This window comes from Stegostoma tigrinum, chromosome 4 (genome assembly GCF_030684315.1).
Source record: "Stegostoma tigrinum isolate sSteTig4 chromosome 4, sSteTig4.hap1, whole genome shotgun sequence".
Taxonomy (NCBI): Eukaryota; Metazoa; Chordata; class Chondrichthyes; order Orectolobiformes; family Stegostomatidae; genus Stegostoma; species Stegostoma tigrinum.
In genome coordinates this window covers 93,684,674-93,709,007 of record NC_081357.1, presented here as the reverse complement: position 1 = coordinate 93,709,007, position 24,334 = coordinate 93,684,674, and the positions used below count along the sequence as shown (strand labels likewise).

The following is a 24,334-nucleotide window of genomic DNA, read 5'->3' as shown; positions in this document are numbered from 1 at the left end:
CAACTTTAATGATAGTACTTTATTTTTTAAAAAAAGTTATCTATTTGTGTTTCTCTTTGTGCCACACTCAGCCTGACAAGTATTTGGTTTTAAGAATAACAGTACATGTACAGGAATTTACATTTGCGTTTATCAAGGTTTTTTGTATGATTTCCCTATCGGAGCTCCAGATTACGGGTAAGGTAGACAGCTTCTCCATCTGTTCCACATACTAAACGATCTCCTACAACATCTAAACTATTCACTGAAAGCACATAAGCTGACAGCAGGTTACTGATATCCACTCTGCCTTTTGCAGCATCCATGGTGAGCCAGGCACAGGTCACTGATTGGTTTAAGTCGACATTGGCACCTGAGCCACTAATTGAGAAGTTTCTTCTACCTAAGAAAATGCAGAAAAGGACAGCAATGAGAATAATGTTTTGATTGTATTACAACAGAAGTTTGTTCTACAGAGCATTTGCTGTGCAAGTAACAGTTTTCAGAACCATAATTATTAAACAATTGTCCTGTCTCTCTACAATTTGTCCTTCCCATGGCAGCCAAGAGCTTGGTCTGTTGTAAACTCGGTGCATTGTTATACTTATACATACGGTCACACCAGCAAAACCACACACTTTCTGAATTGAATTAGCTTTCTTGTCACATGCATTCAAATGCAGTGAAAAGTTTGTAATGTCACTGCTTTGGTGCCATCGTAGGTACAGGGTATCTTTCAATCTAGAGGCAGCTTCTAATTCAGAAAGTAAAGGAATATTACTTTTAGATTGCTCAGAATCAGGAACAGCATGTTACTGGTACAGTAGTATATAGGCCACAGAATCAATCTCATAATTGTTACGATGTAGAAAGAGGTCTCTTGGACCATCGTGCCTGGAGTAAACATTAGGAAAAAATGTATTCAAATCTCACCACAGTAGCTGAAGAGCTCAAATTCAATTAATAGAATAAATTTTGGAATTTAAAAGCAACTTCAACTCAGATTTGGCTCTGTCTGACACTAGATTGGCACAATACAAGGTTTACATGATTGTCATAATTTTGAGCTGTCTCTTTTATTTCAGTAAAATGGAAGAATGAAGACAGTTCCATGCCTGGTCTAGATTCTGCCCAGTTACAAGCCTGTATGTCTTGGTTCTTTTTGAAGAGAGCCATGGTTAATATACTCAGACAGAGATGTGAGATGTTCACATTTCTATCTACTGTTGATAAGTCTGGAATTCTCAGAGAGAGGTGTTATGAGTATCATGTTTAATCGTTTAGTTCTTTCAACAGACATGGACATCGCTGACAAGGTCAGAATTTGTTGCCTATCTCTAATTGGCCTCAAGTTGAGGGACTTGCTAGGCAACTTCACAAAGCAGTTAGCAGTCAACATCTGCTGTTGTCTGGAGCCACAAGTAGACCATGTCAGGTTTGTGTATCTAAAAGGACAGTACTGAACCAAATGGGTTTTTATGACAATCGTGGTCAGCATTGCTAACACTTGTTTTTTTTACATATTTATTACTCACATTTAAATTCCACCAGCTGCCAAGGTGGAGTTTGAAACACGCTCCCAGGGTATTAGTCTGGACCTCTAGGTTACGAATTCAGTGACAATCACGAAGCCAACATTTCCCCTAAGCAGATATATGTGTTTTTAATTCAAAGCCAGGGTCTAGAGGATAGCTTGTTATTATTTTTACTTGGATACAAAAACCCATACAATTTATGTTTGAGGATTTGAATGAGGTTGAAAAATTTGTCTCTTTTTGGCTTAACAAATTCTCCAATGTAACTCTCACAGAGAAAGTCAGTTCTGGATTAGAAAGTACCATGTTTGATAAGGAAAATCAATGGGGCATTGGAAGTAGCAAATAACTTTGCATTAGTTCAAGGAGACTAAAATGTCTGGTCAAGGGACAAAGAAATGTATTGCCTTAGTGTGGTATTATCAGTTGTCTTCAAGTCACATGATACATATTTACTGCAGTTCCCATGTTGCCGAAAAAGACTATGTATTGCTTTAAACAGCACATGTGCCTACAAATCGTTTTGGGGAGAGAGCAGGTCATTGTGGGGAAGTGTCGGGGGTGGGGGGGGAAGGAGAAGAGGAGGGGGTGGTTCTGCCACCTTCTCCTTACCATAAAACCTCTGAGCCCTCCTGAGTCTGAGGGAGTCACCTTTCCATTCTCTGTCCCTTCTTCCCACTGCTGAATGACATTTCAGAAGCACGTGTTTTTATGCCCATGTGCAGTGCTGCATTTCTGTACAACATAACATGTAAATTCTACATGATGTATTGTGTCTGGAATTATGAACATGCACATTCCAGAATTAGCATACATGCCTAGTTATCCACAATTGCTGGTGTCAGCAAACACTGCTATCTAAAAATGTGTTTTGTCAATGTTGTTTCAATTTACTACAGTACATTTACAACAAAATCATAAAAATCAAAATCTCATTGTGCAATGTTTTCAGTTGGTTATTGGAATTCACATATCCTTTTTGAAGTTATTGATGCAAAACAGGTATTACAGCAGGATCCACAGCTATGTAACGGACTCAACTGCTAGATGAAAAGAACCCAGCAAGCCAGTTAGCTGTCAAGTAGGTGGCTTCACCACACATTCTTAGTAGCACCAACTTAAGGGCAACTATGAATAGGAAATAAATGTTGGCCTGTTTCATACAACCATATCACATTAATGAATAAAGGAAGCTCAGACAGCAAGAGAAGCAGGGAAGGGAAAGTAGGGTGGCAGGGTGACAGTGAAACAAAGCAAGAAGAGTACAGCAGAGTCTGCCTGTCATTCCTTTCCCAACTTCTTGATTTTGCTTTTCTGCTTTAATACACTGCTTAAAATCTACCTCCTTGTTCAAGTGCACTAGAATCTTTTTACAAGCTTGGTTTCGGATATTGATTGACAATAGCCCTGTGGATCACCCTGGGATATTTTGTAAAGTTAAAGGCGATATATAAATACATTGTATGATGATGGACGAGAAAAAGCATACATGTCAAAGGGGAAGGGGTAGGGATTTAAGAGAAAAGGGAACCTTTGAGAGAAAGACAGACAAGAGAGAGCACACACCGCTTGATATTAGAATGGGAAAAGAAAGGCAAACTGTCAGTGATGAAGAATATATGTCAGAGGGAGGGCACAGGCAGAGCCAGAGAAAGATATGAACATGATAGGTGTCTGCTGTGCATAGGAGAGCAGTTTCAACAAAGTTTGAGGCCAAGTGTTAAGGTGAACAGTTGTGGCAGCTCTCATTTTCTCTCTAGCCTCTCTAAGCTGAGCTAGGATATCATGAAAGTATGTTTTCATAACCCAAAGAATGAAGTCACCCTTCCAAATCAACGTATTTCTTTCCACTACTTTCCCCACCTTTTTTTTAATTTTAAATAAATCTTCACTTAACATCTGCTGACCCGGGATGAAATATTGGGTTTAATATCCTAAACAATGCCAGAAATATCAACAACATGGTTCATACCTTGTTGAAGAAAGGAAGGCAGATCGGGCGTGGCAACAGAAGCATTCCAATGCCACAGTGACCCATCCTCGGAGCAAGTAAACACATGGTCAGGGTTGGAGGGGTGAAAATGAACTTCCCACACTGTTAATTAAATAGGACATACAATCAGAAGCTTGCACTTTGCCATTTTACCCAACAAATCTGCAACAAATGAAATGCATCCGTGACAAACTATTACATATTGCACACAAAGGGGTCAATTACTCAGTTCATTTATCACATGCTCAACGCTTATCTAAAAGATGCCCATGAAGATTATAGTACAGGAGGAGGCCAGTCAGCTCTCTGGGTTCAGTGCTAGTTACTCCATTGGGCCTTTGAGGTTTCAAAATATTGCTCAAGGCCAGATATAAGGAGGTCATGCTACAAGTAAATACATTCACTTTGAAGTTAAAATCAGGTCAGAGAAATAGGCGAGGACATCGTGACAAATGCAAGATTCAGAGACATATGCACTTAAAAGATGATTTCATGTATTGAATACTAGAATGTAACCACTAATTAGCAAAGGAAAAAAACATTTCTAGAGAACATTTCACAACCTCATAACATTCTAAATGAACTTTTAGAGAACCATAGAAAATTATTTTGTGACGTTACTTGAAAACAAGTCAGATTCTATACATACACTGGTGACACATGTTTCTCTCTCAACATTACTTCTCTCTATCTTTCTACTGCTCTATTCTGAAAAGTTCTTTGCCAATCTTTATTCAGACTTGTAGTGTGTTCCTCTGTAAATAAATACCTCTGAAGTGCAATACGATTGATTGAGGAAAAAGAAACTTGACTCTGTTTGGATGTGTTATGACACATCTCTTGACGTCACATCCCAAGGCAGAACTCATCCTTGGATTTTCTGGCCACACAGAGAGACACTACCAGTATTATATCAGAAAATTCTTCTATGTTTCTTCATTTAAAAAAAAAATCAACTTCTAAGAATATGTTAAGACAGTCCTCCAAAGCAGATGGGACTTAGACACGCACTCTCTGAATCAGAGGAAGGAACATGACCATCACACCACAACAGCACCTTAATTATTTTTAATCAACGTGCTTGGACATGTCATGACATATCACTGGAATATGCAAGATGCAAATCTGAACCTTCAGACACAAAAGTAAGGACAACACCACTGTCACAAGCCCAAAAGTCAAAAGTGTCATAAAATGCACTTGGAGTTAAACCTCAATTAATGCCCTCCATTTACAAATAGTTAAGCCCAGCTGATGTATCATCAACATCAATTACCGCTGATTTGTTGTATTGCGCATCCTGTATGTCAAAGAAGCAGAAATATTATCCTTTGGAATGTCTGAAAGATTGAAGTCACTATCATAATTTCACTTTGGATGCTCATTTGTGCTGAAACCTCACCATGGCTTTGACATGTTTGGTTTGACTATTTCAATATTGTCATGGCCAGTTTCCGATCTTGCAACCTTCAATAGGTTCATTCAAAATTCTGATTGCCCCATCTTAATGTACACCGTGTCATTTTCATTCATCACTTCCATGCTCCCTGTCCAACAATGGCCTTCAGCATTACCCAAACCCAGTTTTTAAAGCATTCATCCTTGCTTTCAAATCTTTCCAAGGTCTTGGTTCTCCATAACTTTGTAACATCTTGCAAAGTTCTCTGTGCTCCTTTGCCCTTGGTTTCTTGTGCACCATGGCTTTAATCGCTCCAATGATGAATTATTGTGAAGACTGCTCTTTTTATTTTTTTAATTTTGATCTGAAATGGGAAAGAAATGTTTCAAAGCCACGGATTATTGAAGTAGTACAGCAGGCTTTGAAAGCATATAATCATTGTAATTGTTATTTACACAGCTACTTGTTCAAGCAGTAGTTGAAGTATAGATTGCAGATCGGCTAGAGTGGAAAACTATGTTCAAATAGAGATTCAGCCAGCAACAAGTAGCTGTGTGGTCTGTGAACTGATAGCAGTCATTTATGGCAAAGATCTCGTTCTTACCAACAATTATGTGATTGGTTCTTATGTAGCTGAATAGCTTGGGGCAATGAACAAGATAATGATATGCCATCAAGTCTCCACTAGCTCAACAGTTTTCTCTGTTTTCTGTAGCAAAAACCACTGTAAGCTCAATATTCTTCCTTTAGCAGTTGTTTCAATCTGTGACTTTTAAAAACAGTCTCCGACTAAGTGTGGACCAACCATCCTGCGCCTCCTACAAATGCGGCTAGAGAATGAAGATTGAAAAGTATTGTTCTGATTAGCACAAGAACCATCGGAATAGAGCTTATCAATAGAGACCACTGAACTACTTTCCCAGTTTTCCCTCTGTTCATAATATCTATGACTTTTTTTTGTAGAGCTGCTGTGTTTAGTTGCAGACATTTCGTCACTCTGCTAGGTAACATCGTCAGTATGCCTCCGGTGAAGCATTGCTGTTCTGTCCCGCGTGTTACTTCTATGCTCCAGTTTGCTGGGGTGGTTGGCATCCCTCCCAGTCTCCCATCTGTGGGCCAATTTGAGGATGTTGCACCCATAGGTATTAAAGGTTTTTGAGAAGATTTGTAACCACCTCATGCAAACCGAGGCATATAAATAACATGCAGAAGAAAACATCAATGCTTCACTGGAGGTGCACTGACGATGTTACCTAGAGGGGTGACGAAACATCTGCAATCAAACACACCGGCTTGGTGAGCATGTCGACAACCTCATCCACAATCCAAGCTACAAGTCTTCTCAAAAACGCAATGGTTTTTCCTGCCTATGTCTGTTTGTATGTAAGATGGAGTTTAAGGGGTTAGACTTTTAACTGGTAGAGTTGTACGTCAATGGTTGATAATTATTTACCTACATCTAAAGTCTATTTATTTCTAATAAGTAGTAATATTAAGTACAAAAACCTAGTCCATGCTTTCTGTCAATTTGGGTCTAAAAAAATTTATAAATTGGGGAATTTTTGCATACTTTTCAAAATCTTTAAATTTTGTGCTGATTCTAGGACTAGTGGGGCTTGATTTTCAGCACATTACCACTGGGAAGCAGAAAGACGCCCTGACATAAAACTACCATTAAGCGACCAGTTATCATCAGTAACTTACTCAATGGTAATTCTGCACTATCAATGGGGTTTGTGCAAATATGGCCCAAGTGTTAATTTATAATTAAAAGTCCTTCAAAATGTATCGTAAACATATAAATGATTTATGTTTTATGAGACTGCTTGACAGTGCTGATATTTACACTGCACGTGTCTATTCCTGAGCTTCAGTCATCTCAACAACTAGCATATTCTCTTCATGTAGTGATCTAGCTTCCCTCTAAATATGTTTATAGGATTTGTCTCAAAAACTCCAGTGGTATCTCATTCCATATTCTTACCACTCTAAATAAAGGGCACTTCTGCAAATAATTCAATGAAATGTAAATTCATTTTACTATACAGCCTCTGTGTCAATTCTAGATCATTGCCATACCTCTCTCAAACTGTCTGAAAAACACGACTGATGGAAGTGACCTTAAAACTCTAGTTCACCAGAGATCAAAAACTAGTTTCAAAATTCAAAATGTTAGAAGCTGGGAAATATAACAACAAACATACTTTCTGCAGAATGAGCATCCAGTAAAGAGATGGGTACACTTCCTTGTCTGATATCCCAGATACAGAATGTTCCATCCTGTCCACCTGTCGCTACTATGTGCTGCTGGTTCGGATGTCTGTCTACACAGTGCAGTGGTACCCGATCACCCGTCCTGGGAACCAACAAACAGTGACATTAACAAGAAACACTTAATAATTTTTGGCTATAGCAGTCATTGTTTCAGACTAACTGGAGATCTTAAAATAATGAAAAAGTTTCAGAGGGTGGTTGTGGAGAAAATATCAATACTAATATTATCCAGTAAAATATTAAGACTCAGGCACATAATTGGGGAAAATGGTACAACCTTTTCAGATTATTGTTACACGTTCTGCACCAGCAGTGATATGTCTAATACTAACTGCAGATTTAAGGAACAGTGTTTTCAGTGCTCAGAATGAAGGGTAGGGCTCCCATCTCCTTTAATTATGAAAATCTTTGAACGGTTGGGAGTTGGGGTGGATAGCCTTTAATCTGAATTTTACCTTTTTTGCAGATGGATAGCAACCGGGTGCTGTGACTATTACAGCAGGATTTCTTGATTAAGTTGATCTTCCAGTTTATTGGAAAGAAACAAATGTAACACGATGAATACTCTGCTCTCCCCTCTGTAAAAACATCATCTTTTTATTTCCTTTTATTGGACTGTCCACTTAAAAGGAAAATACTTCTTACAATGAAGAAAACTGTGCAAAGAAATAGCTGCAGTTTTAGAAATAATTTTTGCTGGAGTACACTGAATTGTACACGGTTATGTTTTCCTGGAACAGTGAGACCGAAAGCAGACACAACCTTGCACACAATGAGTTCTGAATTAAGGGACAACTGCTTGGCAACAATGTTTTGATTGGCTCTTAAGCAGGTCTTCTACAGAAGATGTCAGATTGGACTCAAGAAATTAAACTGTTTCTCTTTCCACAGATGCTGCCACACCTCCTGAGTTTCTCCAGCATTTTCTGTTTTTATTCCAGATGTTCAGTATCTACAGGAACTTGCTTTTATTTGAAGGATATAAATAGCTCCTCCGTCTTGCTCCCTGCTACCATTTGATTTTGAAGAATACAACAGAAACACAGCATTCTCAAGGTGGCTAGAATTGCAATTAATAGTGTTAATTTTCTGTCCTGTTGCACAGTCTTGCATCATCTGTTACTGTTTTGTAAATAGAACAGAAAACAGAAATGGTTGAACTTACAAAGAATATATCTGACGAGGTTTATTTCCTGGCTGTCTGAAGTCCCAAACTTTCAACTGTCCTATTGAGTTGACTGTCAGAATTTCTGTAGTTCGCAGAAAGGTGACTGCATTGAGTGAACTGCTGTCAGCATTGTCTGGAAGGAGAAGGGATAATAAGCCATGGTTATACAGTCTATTGTCAAAGTCTCATGCACTAAACTGAAGAAAAGCTTGCTGAAGTCATTGTTGATGAGTAGGAATGACTAGTCAGACAGGCAGATTGTTTGAAGTATGTTTAAACAGCTCGACAGCAGTAGCAGAGATTTCACAAAATCTCTAGCAAGAGCTGGGCCTGCGGCTGAGTCTCAGTCTGTGAAGTTGTTGCTTTGAGACAGAAAAAAACACAAGCACAGCATCACAGGGAAGAGGAAAGTGATTGCTGGGTGACAATTTTGGTCATTTAAGTGTTGCTAAAGTATCTACCCACATTTTTTAAAACGTTTGTGGCTATAGGCGGGTTCCGAACTAAAATTACATAAATTAACACATAACAAAGATATTGGATAAATTCTGGACGTGTGAGAGATCCATGTCAGATATAGCTTCAGTATGTGTCTGCAGCTGTTGGAAGTTTGATGTGGTTCATTGCTCCGAAGACGTTTCATTACCCTACTGGGTACATCAGCGCTTCATCGGAGGCTGCACTGATGATGTTAATGAACCTGCTTGGCAAGCCAACCAACAACATCTACAACCTGAGCTACAAATCCACTCTAAAACATTGGATTTTTGGCTCAGAGTTTATCTGCTGGAGGTGGCGGTCAGTCAGCAGCATTGGAAGGAGCAGGTGTAAAAAGGACCTCATGGCAGCCAGCCAGAGACAGAGCTAGATTCATTGGAGCTGATTGGAATTGGTTCTTCCTGTGCTGTTGGGTGAGTCTCCACTAAGTGGTGAAGGACTTTTCTGTTCTTAAATTTTAACACAGCAGAATGGTAAAATCAATAAAATTGATAGAAGACAACATAAAAGTGAGTGAATAATAAAGTAATTAATTAAGACTCATTAAGAATGGCAATTCAGATGATATGTCAAGGCTGCAGCATGTGGGAGCTCCTGGATACCATAGTGATCCAGGGCAAACATGCCAGCAGTCAACATGCTTGAAGATCAAGCAGCTTTAGCTCATTGTTTGAGAGCTGGAAGCTAAAATACAGGCACTGTAATACATAAAGTGAACAGGGAATTTACCTAGATTCTTTGTACTGAGGTAATTGCACCACTTTGGGTAAGGTCAGTGGCGGGGGACAGGATGGTGTGTCTGTGCAAATGCAGATAAGGGGATGCAGAAGGCAGATGACAGGAGTGTCAGTATGTGCATCATCCATTAAGTTTGAGGTTCTATCACCCTATTTGGATGAAAGCACTGGGGAGCAGGGGTGGATCACCAAACTGACTGTATGCGAGGTCATTCACTTCGGGGGAACTAACAAGGACTGTTGTGCTAGTAGTTGTAGAAGGTAGAAAAATAGTATCAAAAAATCAGTTTATATAAAAATACGAACAGTGATTCGGTGTTAAAAAACCTGTTATGTATAACAGCGCTTCTGGATATATATTTAACAAATGAAAAATCAGATTGGCCTGAATGAGTTGTTCATAGAATGCTTTTGAAATAGGTTTTTAGTGCAGCATGTTCTGTGACCAGGTTATATGAGACTTCCTTTTGTGTAATGTGACAGGATTAATTCAACAACCTGAGAGTTATGGCACCTTAGATATCAGTGATCTGGTACTGTGCAATAATGTAGGATTAGCTAATGACCTTGTAGTGAAAGCATACCTCAGTAGCAGCTACCATTGGATTATTTGTTTTACATTCAATTTGATGGAGGTAAGGGTGGGTGCTAGACTAGGATTTTAAGTGAAGTTATGAGATGATGGCTAAAGTAGCCTAGCAACTTGGATTAAGCTACTGCCCATTGGAGATGCTAGTGACAGACATTTAAGGAGATATTCGGAACATACATAATAGACACATTCCAATGAGAAAGACAAAGTCCAAAGGGGGAACATGCCACATATGGTTAACTAAAAAACATTATGGACAGTATTAAACTCAACTACAAAACATAATAATGCAAATTTGAATGCTTATTTCCTCACTTGCTGAATCCACCCCTACACTACCTCTCCACAGCCACCTCAGACTCTATCTTTGTGCAGAGATAATACCATCCACCTCAGAACGTGGACCCTCCTACTCCAAATTCCTCTGCCTCTGTCCTTACCTTGTGTCTCTAGTCCTCCAAAGCGTCAAATTCACCTTCCCATTACGAAGCACCCACCATCCCATCCTAGCCACCCTTGCGGACCACCCTGCCAGGAGGTGGGAGAAACTTCATCTTGTTGCTGTTTAGCAGCCAACCTACACACATCTGAGCGCCACATCCTTCCAAAAATGTAACAGCAACACTTCAAAAGTATTTTACGGTCTGTACAGTGTTTTGGGTCATTTGAAGTTCCTGAAGGGTATTATATAAACTCAAGGTCTCTTTATCAAGAGTGTAAATTTTTTAAAAATTTCCTTTATACAAACCTATAGTCTGCACAGGTTCCTTTTGGTCAGCTTTGAAATGGTTAATCCGACCATCCTCCCCGACAGAGATGATCTCAGGACCATTACAGACCAGACTGGTACAGGGAGCAGTGCCATGGGAATAGTAGTGGGCACGTTCCCATTCCTGGAGGATTGAGAGTTTCTATGGCAGAGAATGGTGCAGAAAACACACAAAATGTAAGTGCATGAATTACACCAATGACACCAGCCACAGGGTCTAGTAGACCCAATATGCATCATTTTGAAGAATAAATTACATCCATTTTGAAACTGTAAAGGATGGGCTTTTTTTTCATTTCAGCAATTGATTATATTCTACAAAACATGGTAAAATCAATATCATGACATTTAATGATGTAGAACAGGAGAACATTGAACAAACTTTCTGACTGCATTAAATTTGCAATCATTTTGAGTACTAATGAAAAATTTCTATACATGATTTCTGTACCTGTTCCTTTTGATCATAACGGAATAAGATGACACTTCCTGTAGAAGAAGCGGTAATAATCTTTTCCTGATCCAGAAACTATAAAAGAATGCAAGTCATAATTAATCTTATTGCTAGTTGATTTAGGACTTGGAGGAACTTATGAAGGAAGAAAATTGAAAATAATGAGAGAAAAATGTTACAACAGAAAACTAGAAAGTGTGCAGTAGACAGCAGTTGTATGTAGACACAAATGTAACATACATATATAATCTAAGATGTACCCCATGTAATCGTTAGATCCTGTGTTTTGAAACTCTGTAGACATTGAGCATTCCTTATGTCTGGTCAAGTGTATCTACAGTTTAAATACCTCTGATTTGTAACAGTGAATCTACATTTTAAAAATAGTCTTTCATGGAATGTCGGTGTTTGTAGAAAAGGCCAGTTGTTGTTGCCCATCCCAAGACAAAATGATTCATCTTCTTTAACATCTGCTGTCAATCTGGTTTGACTTTTCTGCAGTGGTTTGATACGACTGAATGGGTAGCACAGCCATTTCAGAGTGCAGTTCAGAGTCAATAACATTGCCGTGTCTGGAGTCACACACACGCCAGATGAATAAGGATAACAGATTTCTTACTGATTTTTCTGACAATGGCTAAGAGTTTCATGGATAGCATCACTCAGATTAGGTTTCAGCTCCAGATTTATTAATTAATAGAATTTATTAATTAACTCAATTTACATTCTCCTACCTTTTGTGGTGGGATTTGAAGCAGCATTAGTCTCCACCTGGCCTTGCTGTTTCACTGCTTGTAGCAACCCTTATGAATTTTAACTGCTGGAATTCAAAGAGTTGTTCTACATGTATTGCATTTTGGCAATTTAATTTCAGCAATGTCCTGGCCCAGATTTATCACAGAGCTTGTTGTGCGGATCAAACAAAAACGAATGATGATAAAGAACAGTTTTCTGGACTTTTAAGAAAGGAAAGTTAGTTATTAATTTAACTAGAATCTGAAATTCAATTCAACAGATTTGGAAGCGTCTGTATGGAGGTAGGTGACAGTCATTTGGGCATCTTTGCTATCAGCTAATCCTCCAGTGCTCTTCATAAAATTAAACGCACTAACCTCGCCACACGTAAAGTTCACATTGTGTGGACGACTCTTCATTGTTTTTCGAGATGACCTTCTGGCCTACACCAAGAATTCAGCTTCAAAAAACTATCTAGGTCCAGGTCTGATGTGCCCACAAGAGTTGTGCTGAATGCTGTGGGCAGAGCTTGTTCTGGTGGATATGGAGGGTGCAGTAGCTTGGTCTGAAATTATGGCAACACTTAACTCTTTGCAGAGCTACATCACTATTCACAATCAAAATTATTTGCCTATGTCATATTTAACATAAGCAAACAAGTCTTTATGCAACCACTATGTCAAGTGTTTAGAGACTCCATTACTAGGATTTATTTGGAGTGGGGAGATGGAAGGAAGGTGGGTGGAAGCACTGGTTGGTACAATGAAGCTTTCCCAGAATGTTGCAGAGAACAGGGGAATTCGGTTGTGAGGAAAGACTGAGACTGTTATACTTGTATCATCTAAGTTTAGGTGGCCAAGGAAGTGTTTTTATAAAACCAATGAGAGATTTTGACAAAGCAGAGAAAAATGTCTCCAGTGAGTAGGCGAATAACTCGGGTGTGTAATTCAAAATCGGATATCTAGAGAGGCAATGAGGAGAAATGTTTTGGACTCAATTGTAAGGATTTTCTTGAAAACACAGTGGACACTGATTCATGAATAATTTCAAAAGGGTGTTGTTCAGGGATCAGACGACGAGGAACTTATTGAGATGACAGGGAAACATGCAGTGATGTTGGGTGAAGCACAATTTCTCCTTTGAAGAGTCAGGACAGACATAATGGGTCAAATGACCTCCTTGTGTATTGTGGATTTTTATGATTCTGAGAATAAACTAAAGCTAATAGTTCTGGGCCAGCTTGAACTTACTCGTGGTCCAAAAGGTGTGAACATTCATCTCGAAACCTACACAATTTCTTCAAAGAAAGTTTCACACAGGATATACCATGTGACTTAGAAAAAAATACCAATTACAAATAGATTATTGTAGCAGTATTTAAAATGGAATCTGTTTGGGGGTGGGAGAAGGAATATGAGTGAGGTGAGCTGTGCAGTCTTTTTAAAGCCACGCCAAAACTTCAGTTACCTGTAGATCCATAACGTCACCTTGGTGGGTGATTGAACACAAAGGCTTAGAGTCCTCCAAGAACAGTTGATCTGTATCAATGCTTTCAATATCAATTGTTTCCCATAGGCACACTTTGTTCTGCTGCATGGGAGAAAGAGCAAGAACCTGCACTTTAGAGATTACAAAAACAAGACCTGTGTCAATAACAACCCTCAACAATTTTGGGCCAAGCTGCTTAATCTGGACTGGCAATGTGGAACTGAACTGTAGAAACGATAAAAAATTTCAATAAACTTCAAGTGTGAGGCAAGAGATGAATGTATTAGAACAAAATAACGAATTATGGAATCTTATTCTGAGGAAGACACCAATCAGCCCATCATAACAATGCTGGTTCTTTGAAAGTGTTGTCCAGCTGGTCCCACTCTTCCTGCTCTTTCCTCATAGCCTTGCACACTTTGCCTTTCTCAATATCAATTCAATTGTCTTTGGTAAGTTACTACTAAGTTAAATCTATGCCACAACTTTTCAGGCAGTGCATTTCAGAACATGCTGCCCTGCATAAAATCAAACTCTCATTATCATTCTGTTTCTTTGATAAAAATCTTAAACCATGTCCTCAATTTACCAGCTATGCTATAACTGGAAACACTTTCTCTTATGTACTTTATCAGAATGTTGCATAATTTTGAACAACTCTACTCAATCTCCCTGTCATCCATTTTGCTCTAAGAACATCCCAGTTCCTGTGAATTCTCTACATACATGAAGGTTCTCAACCTTGATACCAGTCTAGAAAATCTCCTCTGTATCCACTCCAAGCTCTTCATTCATTCCCTAAGGTACAGCATCCAGATTGCGACACGACAGTCCAATGATTTATATTGTATGGAGAGAACAGAAAGGTAGTATTCGGACTAACACTTGGATGCCTCCGCTTGATTCACATGATTCTCCTCCTATGCTTCTTCATCCAATCTCACAACCTTTCTATTCCTTTCTTTCTCAAGAGATTATCCTTAACTATCCTTAAATGCATCTACATTAGTGACCTCAACCATTCCTTGCTATAGTAAATTTCATTCAGACATATCTCTGGGTAAATATGTTTCCTAGAACACACTGTTGGATTTAATAGTGACAATTTTACATTAGTGGCTTCTCGTTTTGGAATCCACCACAGGTGAAAAATACTTCTTCATCTGCATCTGCTCATCTACTCACAGTTTGTAAATCAAACCATGAAGAACCTGGAATATACGAACCTTCATGGATAACAAATGAAACAATTATCTACAACAAAGAACTTCCCCTATTGCTGTAAACTCTGGCAATTTAACATTAATATCACTGCTCTGCAGAAGTCCTGAAGGGAGCTGAGCAAAGGAGGATGAGGTACCCCTTCCTTTGGAGAGGAAAACTCTGAGGATCAACCCATGTCACATGCAATCGAGAATAAATCATCAACTGATTATTTTTGCTTCCTGTTGGCAACAATGATCATATCTCTGCATCTACAATTTGCCAAGAACCAGCAGACAATGGTCACGAGTGCCACTGCTCCAACCCTTGATGCTATAGATGAGTCCAAAGAAGGTTTCTATTCTACCCTTGTCATCAACATCTCTGAGGAAGATAAAATTATTGCTCATGGGGACTTGAATGCTCAAGTCAGAAAAGACACACAACTCTGGACAAGGAGTCGGGTATTGCAACTCTGAAAGGATTCACACTCAGCAAATGTACATCACCAATACATTTCTTGCTCCGAAAAGATAAATTCAAGAATTCTTGGAGGCATCCATAATCAATGCACTGGCACATAATTAATTATGTCATTGCTCAGCCCAGAGACCAAAAAGATTACCAAAGTGATGACCTAGTGCAGACAATTGATGGACAGACCACTGACTCCTCCCCTCCCCAATGTCCATCAAATGACACTAGAAACAGATGAAGGTGAAGAAACAGGAATAGATGGGATTCTAGTGGAGATTTTCAAAGTTGGAGGAGCAAAGCTTACCTGTCATCTCCATCAACTGTTTCTGAAAATCTGGACAAAGAAGAGATCCCTGCCAATTTCAGGGATGCTGCCATCGCCACTGTCCTCAAGAAAGGAGACAAAATGGTCTTGGGAACTACTGAGAAATCTCCCCTCATTCCATCACCAGGAAGATCATCACCTGAATCCTTATTAACTGCCTTCTCCCAGACTCAGAGGAAACTGTTCTGGAAAGCAGTGCGTTTTCTGACAGAAGTGTGGAACTGTCATCATGATTTTCACTGCTCGGAACTCCAAGAAACCACCAACCACTCTACGTGGATTTCATCAATCTGATCAAGACTTTTGACTCAGTCAGTTGGGAAGTGTTATGGAAGACCCTTGCAAAGGCTGACTGTCCAGTGAAATTCATCAACATCCTCCATCTCTAGCATAAGATAGTAGTGATGAGCCTCCGTCAGGAATATGACAGAATCTTTTGAGGTCATCTCAGGGGTCAAGCAGGGATATATCATCACCACTGCCCTTTTCTCCATCTTCATCACCAGAATTCTTCAGTTTCTTCAAGAACAAACTTCCTATTAATGTGAACATTGTCTCCAAGATGGATGGAAAACTCTTCAACCTTAATCAGTTGAAATCCAAGAAGAAAATGACATGGATATTACTTATTGAATATTAGTATACAAATGGCAATGTCATCTCCACTATCTCAGAACAGAATCTTCAAACCATGCTTAATGTCTTCAAGGAAGTACCTGAAGAATTAGTTTCAACCTTGAAGGCTCAAAGTTTTACCAAGCTCTCCTTGGTCAAGTTCAGTCCATCCCTCTATGAAGATTAATGAAGAAATCCTCCAAACTACTAAACATTTCCTTTATTTGTGAAGCTACCTCTCATCAATGGCTGATACCAATGCAGAGATGCAACATCACATTCAATCTACGAGTGCTGCTTTTGGACAACTAATGATGAGAGTATTCAATGTTTGTAACATCCGTGCTGATGCCAAAATCCTTGTGTATAAGGTAATCATTCTTCAGACTCTTCTACATAGCTCTGAAACTTGGATTATACATAAATGCCACCTTAAGATCCTTGAGAAGTACCATCCACATTGTTTGAGATGGATTCTCCTTATGATTCAGGATGGTAGGTGTACTAACATTAGCATTCCTTGAAACGTATAATACAACAGCTTCAAGGCTTCATCCAGAATCAATTCTGGTGGGCTGGCCGTATGCTTAGGATGTTTGAGTTCTGACTGTCAAAACAAATCTTCACCCAGCTCAAAGGAGGCACTCGAGCAAAAGGAGGACATAGGATGTGTTTTAAAGTCTCCTGAAAGCTTACATCAAGAATGGCAAGATAGATGTGAACACATAGGAAACCCTCATTCAGAAGAAACTGACTTGATGGAAACTCCTGTCGAAAGCCTGTGGATGGCATGGTGGCTCTGTGGTTAGCACTGTTGCCTCACAGTGCCAGGTTTGATTCCACCCTCACGTGACTGCCTATATGGAGTTTGCACACTCTCCCTGTGTCTGCGTATGTTTAGGCTTCCTGCCACAGTGTAAGATGTGCAGGTAAGGTGGATTGGCTGTGCTTAATTACCCAGAGTGTCCACAAGTGTGTCAATTAGGTGGATTAGTCATGGGAAATGCAGGGTTACAGGAAAAGGGAGGGGGATGGGACTGGATGGGATGCTCTTTGGAGAGTGGCTGTGGACTTGTTGGGCCAGATGGCCTATATCCACACTAATTCTATGAAGAGTCACAATTCTTTGAGAACACCCATCAGAAAAAGGGGGTATGGAAAAGGAACCTGAGAAATGCCAATGATCAGAAGGCCAAGGACCACTTCCACCTTCAGTAAACACCTAGCAAATATGTGGTCAGAAATGTTGGTCGAGAATCGGGCTCAGCCACGCAAATACCCACAGAACACATGATTAATGACCACAGAATGTCCTTGGTTGATCAGCATACTTGTTAGCAAGTAATTGTCCACGACTGTACTTCACTTGCAGCTTATATTAGTATTCTTATTGAAGTTCTGTATTTTGTCATTTACCCTCACTTCTCCACTGCCAAGTTTGGTGTCACGTGCAGGATTTTAAAGTGTACAGTATTTTCAACTCCTACTTCAAACTATTTGCAATATTGATATCCCAGGATGGGGAGCACCACTTCGATTTTTTTTTGCCAGTCTAATTAATTGCTGCGAACCACAGCTTTCTCCTCTCTTTTAAAACTAGCTTGGTTTCCATTCTTTTGATCTTTTTAAAAACATTTCGTGTATTTATAAAGAAGAGGATGCCGCATGCCTTTTATCCAGGTTGACTGCTGCCGGCGGACTTCTGTCTTTTCTCTTGGGGGGTCCCTACACCCACCGCCCTCGGTCCAATTCTGTTCCCCTCTCCTTCTCTCCCGGATGACCATGCTAACGTATTTGTCCTTCCCTCGGCTGCTGCTCTGCTCACCTCAGCATCCCAGGATCCGGTGGCGAAGCATTCAGGAAGCTGCAGACTGGAGCCGGATACCGGGAGCCAGCGGACCCGGCTGATCTTCTGTGAAACATAGCGAGCCTCCATGTCAACGGGGAAAGCCACGACCGCGGGCCGGCAACTTCCGAGTTAACACAGACAACTTCCTGGAAAATATCATCAACATCCGGGGGTCAGCCGTCCAGCTCTTCCGGCCCTGTTTATTGTTTCTGAACCGTTTATTATTTATTTGGAAACTTCAGGCTCTGGGGTTTAACTGTGAGTAGCATCGATTATCAGCGTTAGAGTGATTATAAAATCCACGATTGGTATCAGGGAGCGGATGTCTCAAACTGAGGGCACTGTCTGCCCTTTCATATAAAACCCTACCGTTCTATTTGCGCAAAGAACAGGGCGATTCGCCCCGGCCTGGTATTCATTCGTCAGTCAGTATCACCCGGAAAAGCTGATTGTCTGTCCCTGATCGCGTATCTTGTGAAACATTGAGACAACAGGGTGTAGAGCTGGATGAATACAGCAGGCCAAGCAGCATCAGAGGAGCAGGAAAGCTGACGTTTCGGGCCTAGACCGATATACCCCCATTCGGGCCTAGGCCTTCATTTCTGAATATGGATCTAGGCCCGAAACGTCAGCTTTCCAGCTCCTTTGATGCTGCTTGGCCTGCTGTGTGCATCCAGCTCTACACCTTGTTATGTCGGACGGGTCAAGGAGGTGGGGGGTGGAGCCGGTAAAGGTGAGTGTAGCTGGGGAGTTACGGTGGGGATTGGTCAGTCAAGGGAAGACGGACAGGTCTAGGAGGTGGAGGTGGGGGTGTGGGTTAAGGTGGGAGGAGTCGGTAGGTGGGAGAAAGGACAGACAGGTGAGGGAGGCGGAGACGAGCTGGGCTGTTGTTGGGATGCGGTCAGGCGAGGGGAGATTTTGAAGCTTGTGAAGTCCACATTGATACCATTGGGCTGCAGGTTTCCCAAGCGAAATATGAGGTGGCTGTTCCTGCAACCTTTGGTTGGCATCATTGTGGCACTGGAGGAGGCACCCTAACCTCACACTTATGTACTTACCGTCTCTCCGGAGCTTTTTAAAAGTGGCTGTCTGTGATGATTGCTGATGCTATGAAAAAGGAGTCACAGTTTACTTTCACCCCACAGCCTGCAAGATATGGACCTGCCAGAGTAAAAGTACAACACCACGTTAATGAAGGAGCCATGGTCAGAGTCTCCTGTCAGGAATACAGAGCTTTTTTGTTCTGTTTAAAAAGAAGGCGCAGAGTGGCAAATTATGTGTACTTCTGCTCCTCAGAAAATCTGACCAGAATGTGTTGGTGTGTCTGCAGGGTCACTGTGTGCAGCTCCCATGTGTGCTTCAGAAATAATTATCCGGCCAATGTTTCTAATCTAAAATGGTGATTTTTGTTTTCCTTTAGAAAAAATTGCTTCCAAAAATCTTGCACTTGTTTAGATGAGATTCCCTACAGTGTGGAAACAGGCCCTTCGCCCAACAAGTCCACACCGCCCCTTGCAGCATCCCACCCAGACCCATCCCCCTATAACCCACATACCCCTGAACGCTACAGGCAATTTAGCATGGCCAATCCACCTAGCCTGCAGATCTTTGGACTGTGGGAGGAAACCGGAGCACCCGGAGGAAACCCACGCAGACACTGGGAGAATGTGCAAACTCCGCCCAGACAGTCGCCCGAGGCTGAAATCGAAGCCGGATCCCTGGCTTGAATTTAACATAATGCTTTCTCTTCTGCGGCTTTAACTTTTAACAGAAGAAAATTGATGAATACATTTAGTGACCATGGTTTTCTCATATTCATCAATGTAATTCTCTCAGGGCAGTTGATAGACTGTACCTCTTCCTGCCATCTAACAGGACGTATGAGTTTCTTTGATTTTTTTTCCAACTAATTTCTAATATGTTGGAGAACAAATCTGTTTCAATTTAGATATGTTGGAACTAATGAAGGTGTTATTGTTACATAACTTACTAAGAACTATTTAACATGATAAGATAGAGAAAGTTTAAACTTATGATTGTTTAATCTCTAAAATACTTGGGATTAAAATGGTTTTTGATTCAAATGTTTATTTTGAGTACTAAATCCTCCTTGGTGTCTTATCCATGTTGTTCATTTGGACTGATTGGTTCAATGTTTAGTTTTTAAAGGAAGAGAGAATTTGAATCAGCAGAATGATGAATTGTGCAACACACTTGTTCAATTTTCTGCACAGTCAGGTAGATGCCAGTGTTGTAGCTGTACTGAAACAGCTTGGCAACAGGCGCAGCCAGCTCTGGAGCACAAATCTTCAGTACTGCTGCCGAAATGTTGTCACGGCCCATAGCCTTTGCAGTACCTCCAGCTGTTTCTTGATGTCCTATGAAGTGAATCTACTTAGCTGAAGACTGACATTTGTTACAGTGGTAACCTTTGGAGGAGCTGAAGATGGATCATCCAGTCAGCATCTCTGGCTGAAGATTGATGCAGATACTTCAGCCTTATCTTTTGCACTAGCGTGCTGAAGTCTGGTATTATGGAAGATAAGGAAATTTGTGGAGCTGCTTCCTCCGGTGAGATGTTTAATTGTCCACCACCATTCATGACTGAATGTGTCAGGAACGGACAGCTGAGATCTGATCGTTGGTTGTGGAATCTTCTGGAAAATTTAGCATAGCCAATCCAACTGACTTGCACATTGTTAGACTTGTAATTGCAGATTTTTTGATTTAATTCAAATTCCGTCATCTGCTGTAGTGGGATTTGGCACCGAATACATAGAACATTTGCATTGTCTCTGAATTATTAATGCAGCCACGATAAACTATACCATTATCTCCCCTAATGAGGTAAGATATGAGACTACCCACAACAGGATCACTGAGTATTATTTTAATAGTGAAAAGCTAGGAACAATGGAAGTTGAAAGTGATGTGGGGTCCATATATAAAGATAGTTAAAATGTCATCATCAGGAACAATAAATTATCAGAGCTGGAATACAAAGGTGATTTTGCTACAGCTATGCAAAGCCCTGATCTAGATCACATATAAGTACCGCATACAGTTCTCGACAGCACACCTTCAGTGGCCTAGAAAGGTGTGCAATGCAGAATATTCACCAGAATAATACCTTGGCTTCAAGGACTACATTATCGAGGAGGATTACTTAAGTTGGTCTTGTACTATCTTGAACATAGAAGGTTATGAGTGATTTGACTGAGGGTTTTAGGGTTTAGAAAGCAATTGCTAGGATAGAGAGGAAATGTTTTGAGTGGTAGGATGAGAGGATGTGGTCATAAAATTAGATACAGTCAATTCAGACCTGAAATTAGGAAACATTTATTCATGCATAGGGTGGTGGACCATACCATAACAATACATGTTAGTTCAATCAATGGCTATAAATCTGAAATTCAAAGATTTTTGATAGTCATGGTTATGAAGGATTATTGACCAAGGTCAATGGATGGAATTAAGATACAGATCAACCAACTTCACTAATTGACCAAGTCAAAAGTGTAACATGAATCCATTCTGGAGGGAGTACGATGAGCACAGAGGACTGAAAGAAATAGAAGGATCTACTGATTGGGTTATGTGAAGGTGGCTGGGGGGTGGGGCTTATGTGAAGCACAAAAATTGTCAAAGACTGGTTGGGCCAAATAACCTGTTTCTCTAATTTATATTTCATATAATTTGCTCAATGTTTTGATTTATTTTTGGAAGAAATGCATGAGCTGTGATGCTTCGTTAATTTGTGTCTTTTATATAAATGTTATGATTGATCTGGACCAGTTGCTTTTTCTGACAGTCATAATGTACTCTGTTTCTCATTTGTTTGTTTCCACGATATACATATATATTTTCCATTTGCTTAGCTTTAAACCATTTCCAACTAAATGTTTGTGAATTAATTAAGTTTTACAAAAGGCTACGACTGAACTAAATTGTTAAATGTAAGATACAATCTAAATATGCACATTTGGCAGTAAAAAAAATGACAAATACATGGCAGGTGAATAAATGTGAGGTCAAAAACAGGAAGACAGATTATTATCTGAAAGGCAATAGATTAGTAATGGGGAGGACCAGAGAAACCTTAGGAGATCACAGTGAAATCAGGAATCACTTCTTCACATGAAGAGTGGTGAAAATCTGGACATCTCTCCTCTATCATCCCCAATATAAAAGCAGTTTTCAGTAGAAAATTTCAAAATTGAGAATGATAAATGAGTGGGGATTTTAAGGGTTACAGAATCAAGGTTGGATTGAGATACAAATCCATGCTGATTTAGTTGAATAGCTCAATAACAAAATGAACGTCCTCGTCTTGTGTTGCATTCCTAACTGACTGTTCAGAGCAATAAATGCTTCATTCATCCTTTTTTACTAGGAGAATTTCATATTTTTATACTTTTTTGTTTGCAGCTGTGAACTTGCACTAAGCTGGTACAATGAGCAACAGAAGGAAGCGTGCAGCCCCGGTGCGAGTAGACGAAGAAACAAAAAAAAAGCTGAGCTGGAATATGTGTGATGACTTGAAGGATCTCCATGCACTTGATCGATCAAATGACTGTAATAATCCCTTAGCCTTGAGCTCAGGTCTCCCAGGATACAGAGAGACAACCCTTCTCCAGCCTAGCAGTTTGAAACAGGATGAGCCATTTAATATCTCAGCTGTGACTCAGGTCGAGGATGGAGAAAGTCATCTTTTGCCATTAAGTACCACCACCCAGATCAGTCTTTCTGTCTCCCCTGGCCACTTGGGTGAAGAGTGGCGAGCACTGCTGCACAGGTTTACAGTCCAACTTGCAACACGGCAAGCATTTCCAGAGGAACTGTGGTTTCTCAGCATAGGCTTGATGAAGACCAGTGCTGATGATCAGCTGCAAGTCTCAATCAAGAGGAAATGTGATGATTCTGAAAGGGATGACAACGAAGAATTCATAAGCTGTGTAAGAACTTCACTCACTTTTAAGATGCTGGAGGACCTAACATGGCTTCAGAAAAAGAATGTAATTGGATTGTTCCAAAACACAATTGAAGACTGTCAAACACTGAAGGTATTTAACTGTTTGAATAAAATGTTCTTTGTCTTGATCAATAGTCTTCTACCTAATTGGTTAAATCTTTACCCCCCCCCCCCCCCCACACACACACACACACACACACACACACACACACACAACCTCCCCTTCCTGTTTGCGATTTTCAGGTACCATCACTCAGCGAGCACCACTAAAGACTGTGGCAGGAATTTTTGAAATGGTAGGAGGACAATCTTTTTTTCCCCTCAGTGACGTCTGTTTTGCTCAATGTCCTCATCTTGAAAAAGCATCTGTCATGATCCTGATAAGAAAAGTTACTGATAGTCAAACCTCACTACTCCACAAGCTATATATGTGCCCCGTTTAGTTACTAAAATGGTTCATTGTCTACTTTGACTGTTACCTAAATTAAAAGAACTGGCGCTGGATTACATCAATAAACAAGAAAGCAAATTTTTTTTATTACTTAATTCTGTGCAAACTTAAACTATAACCACTTTAAACCCAAGCTCACACACATCCAGTCATAACTAGGAAAGTCAAAGCAGAAGTATCGTCCACAGAAAACATAGACAAAAAGGAACTACTTATCTGTGTCAAGAATCCAGATCACAAGTGGAATGAAGTGACACTTTGACAGTTACTTTGATTTTTGGCAGTGATATAATGCTGTTGTTTACCACAGAATGATAAGAGGTCCGTAATTCATTTGCAGGTCAGTTGAACTTAGGTCTTTGCTTGAGTTGGGAGCTTTTCTTTTCCAAATCTTCAAGTGTTTCTTTTTCCTTGCACAGGGTGAGAAAGGGAGAGACCTGTATTTGCTTGCAGGCTTTCTAGAGGCCTGAGTGCAGCTGTCATTTTCAAGTCCATGACTGGCTGCAACTTAAAAAATCCAAAAGCTGTTAGTGCATTGCTTTTTAAACTAAAGGCACCTGTGCTAGCTTGTTTCTCAAAAATATCAAACCTAGCTCCTCCAAAGGTTACATGACCTTCTGTAATTAATAAACGAACACCACATAATTCTAATTTGGGTCTTCAAGTTGCAAACAAACAACCCTGAGAAACACACCTTTTACATTGTCTTTAGCAAAGTGGTGTGTGAACTTCCATTTACTCTTACCTGTATTCCAAAACAAAATATAATCTTTACACATCCAAACAAAAAATTAATACAGAAAATGATGGTGAACCAAATT

At 40.1% G+C, this 24,334-nt stretch overlaps 2 protein-coding genes across 2 annotated transcripts in view; one reads left to right on the top strand and one right to left on the bottom strand.

Moving 5' to 3' along the window:
• nup43 (nucleoporin 43) lies at window positions 1-18,263 on the bottom strand. The gene is made up of 8 exons (XM_048530514.2): window positions 18,067-18,263; window positions 13,601-13,723; window positions 11,396-11,473; window positions 10,924-11,086; window positions 8,346-8,481; window positions 7,111-7,262; window positions 3,487-3,609; window positions 1-382 (listed from the first exon to the last, which is right to left on the bottom strand). The coding sequence occupies exons 1-8, from the start codon at window positions 18,175-18,177 to the stop codon at window positions 156-158; spliced, it is 1,113 nt and encodes a 370-aa protein (XP_048386471.1). The 5' UTR covers window positions 18,178-18,263; the 3' UTR covers window positions 1-155.
• shprh (SNF2 histone linker PHD RING helicase) overlaps window positions 18,243-24,334 on the top strand; it is a 102,442-nt gene continuing 96,350 nt past the window's right edge. The window contains exons 1-2 of the mRNA XM_048530513.1: window positions 18,243-18,348; window positions 22,519-23,153. Of these exons, the coding sequence (XP_048386470.1) occupies window positions 22,545-23,153 (609 nt within the window). The 5' untranslated portion in view covers window positions 18,243-18,348; window positions 22,519-22,544. The remainder of the gene's footprint in view (window positions 18,349-22,518; window positions 23,154-24,334) is intronic.

What these genes read in the sequence shown, in the direction of transcription:
- nup43 (XM_048530514.2), bottom strand. Translation starts at nt 18,177, where the DNA reads ATGGAGGCTCGCTATGTTTCACAGAAGATCAGCCGGGTCCGCTGGCTC. An exon ending in GTTATGATCAAAAGGAACAG is followed by an intron (nt 11,087 to 11,395) that starts GTACAGAAATCA and finishes TCTCTGCCATAG; the next exon opens with AAACTCTCAATCCTCCAGGA. An exon ending in CCTCGTCAGATATATTCTTT is followed by an intron (nt 7,263 to 8,345) that starts GTAAGTTCAACC and finishes GTTGGTTCCCAG; the next exon opens with GACGGGTGATCGGGTACCAC.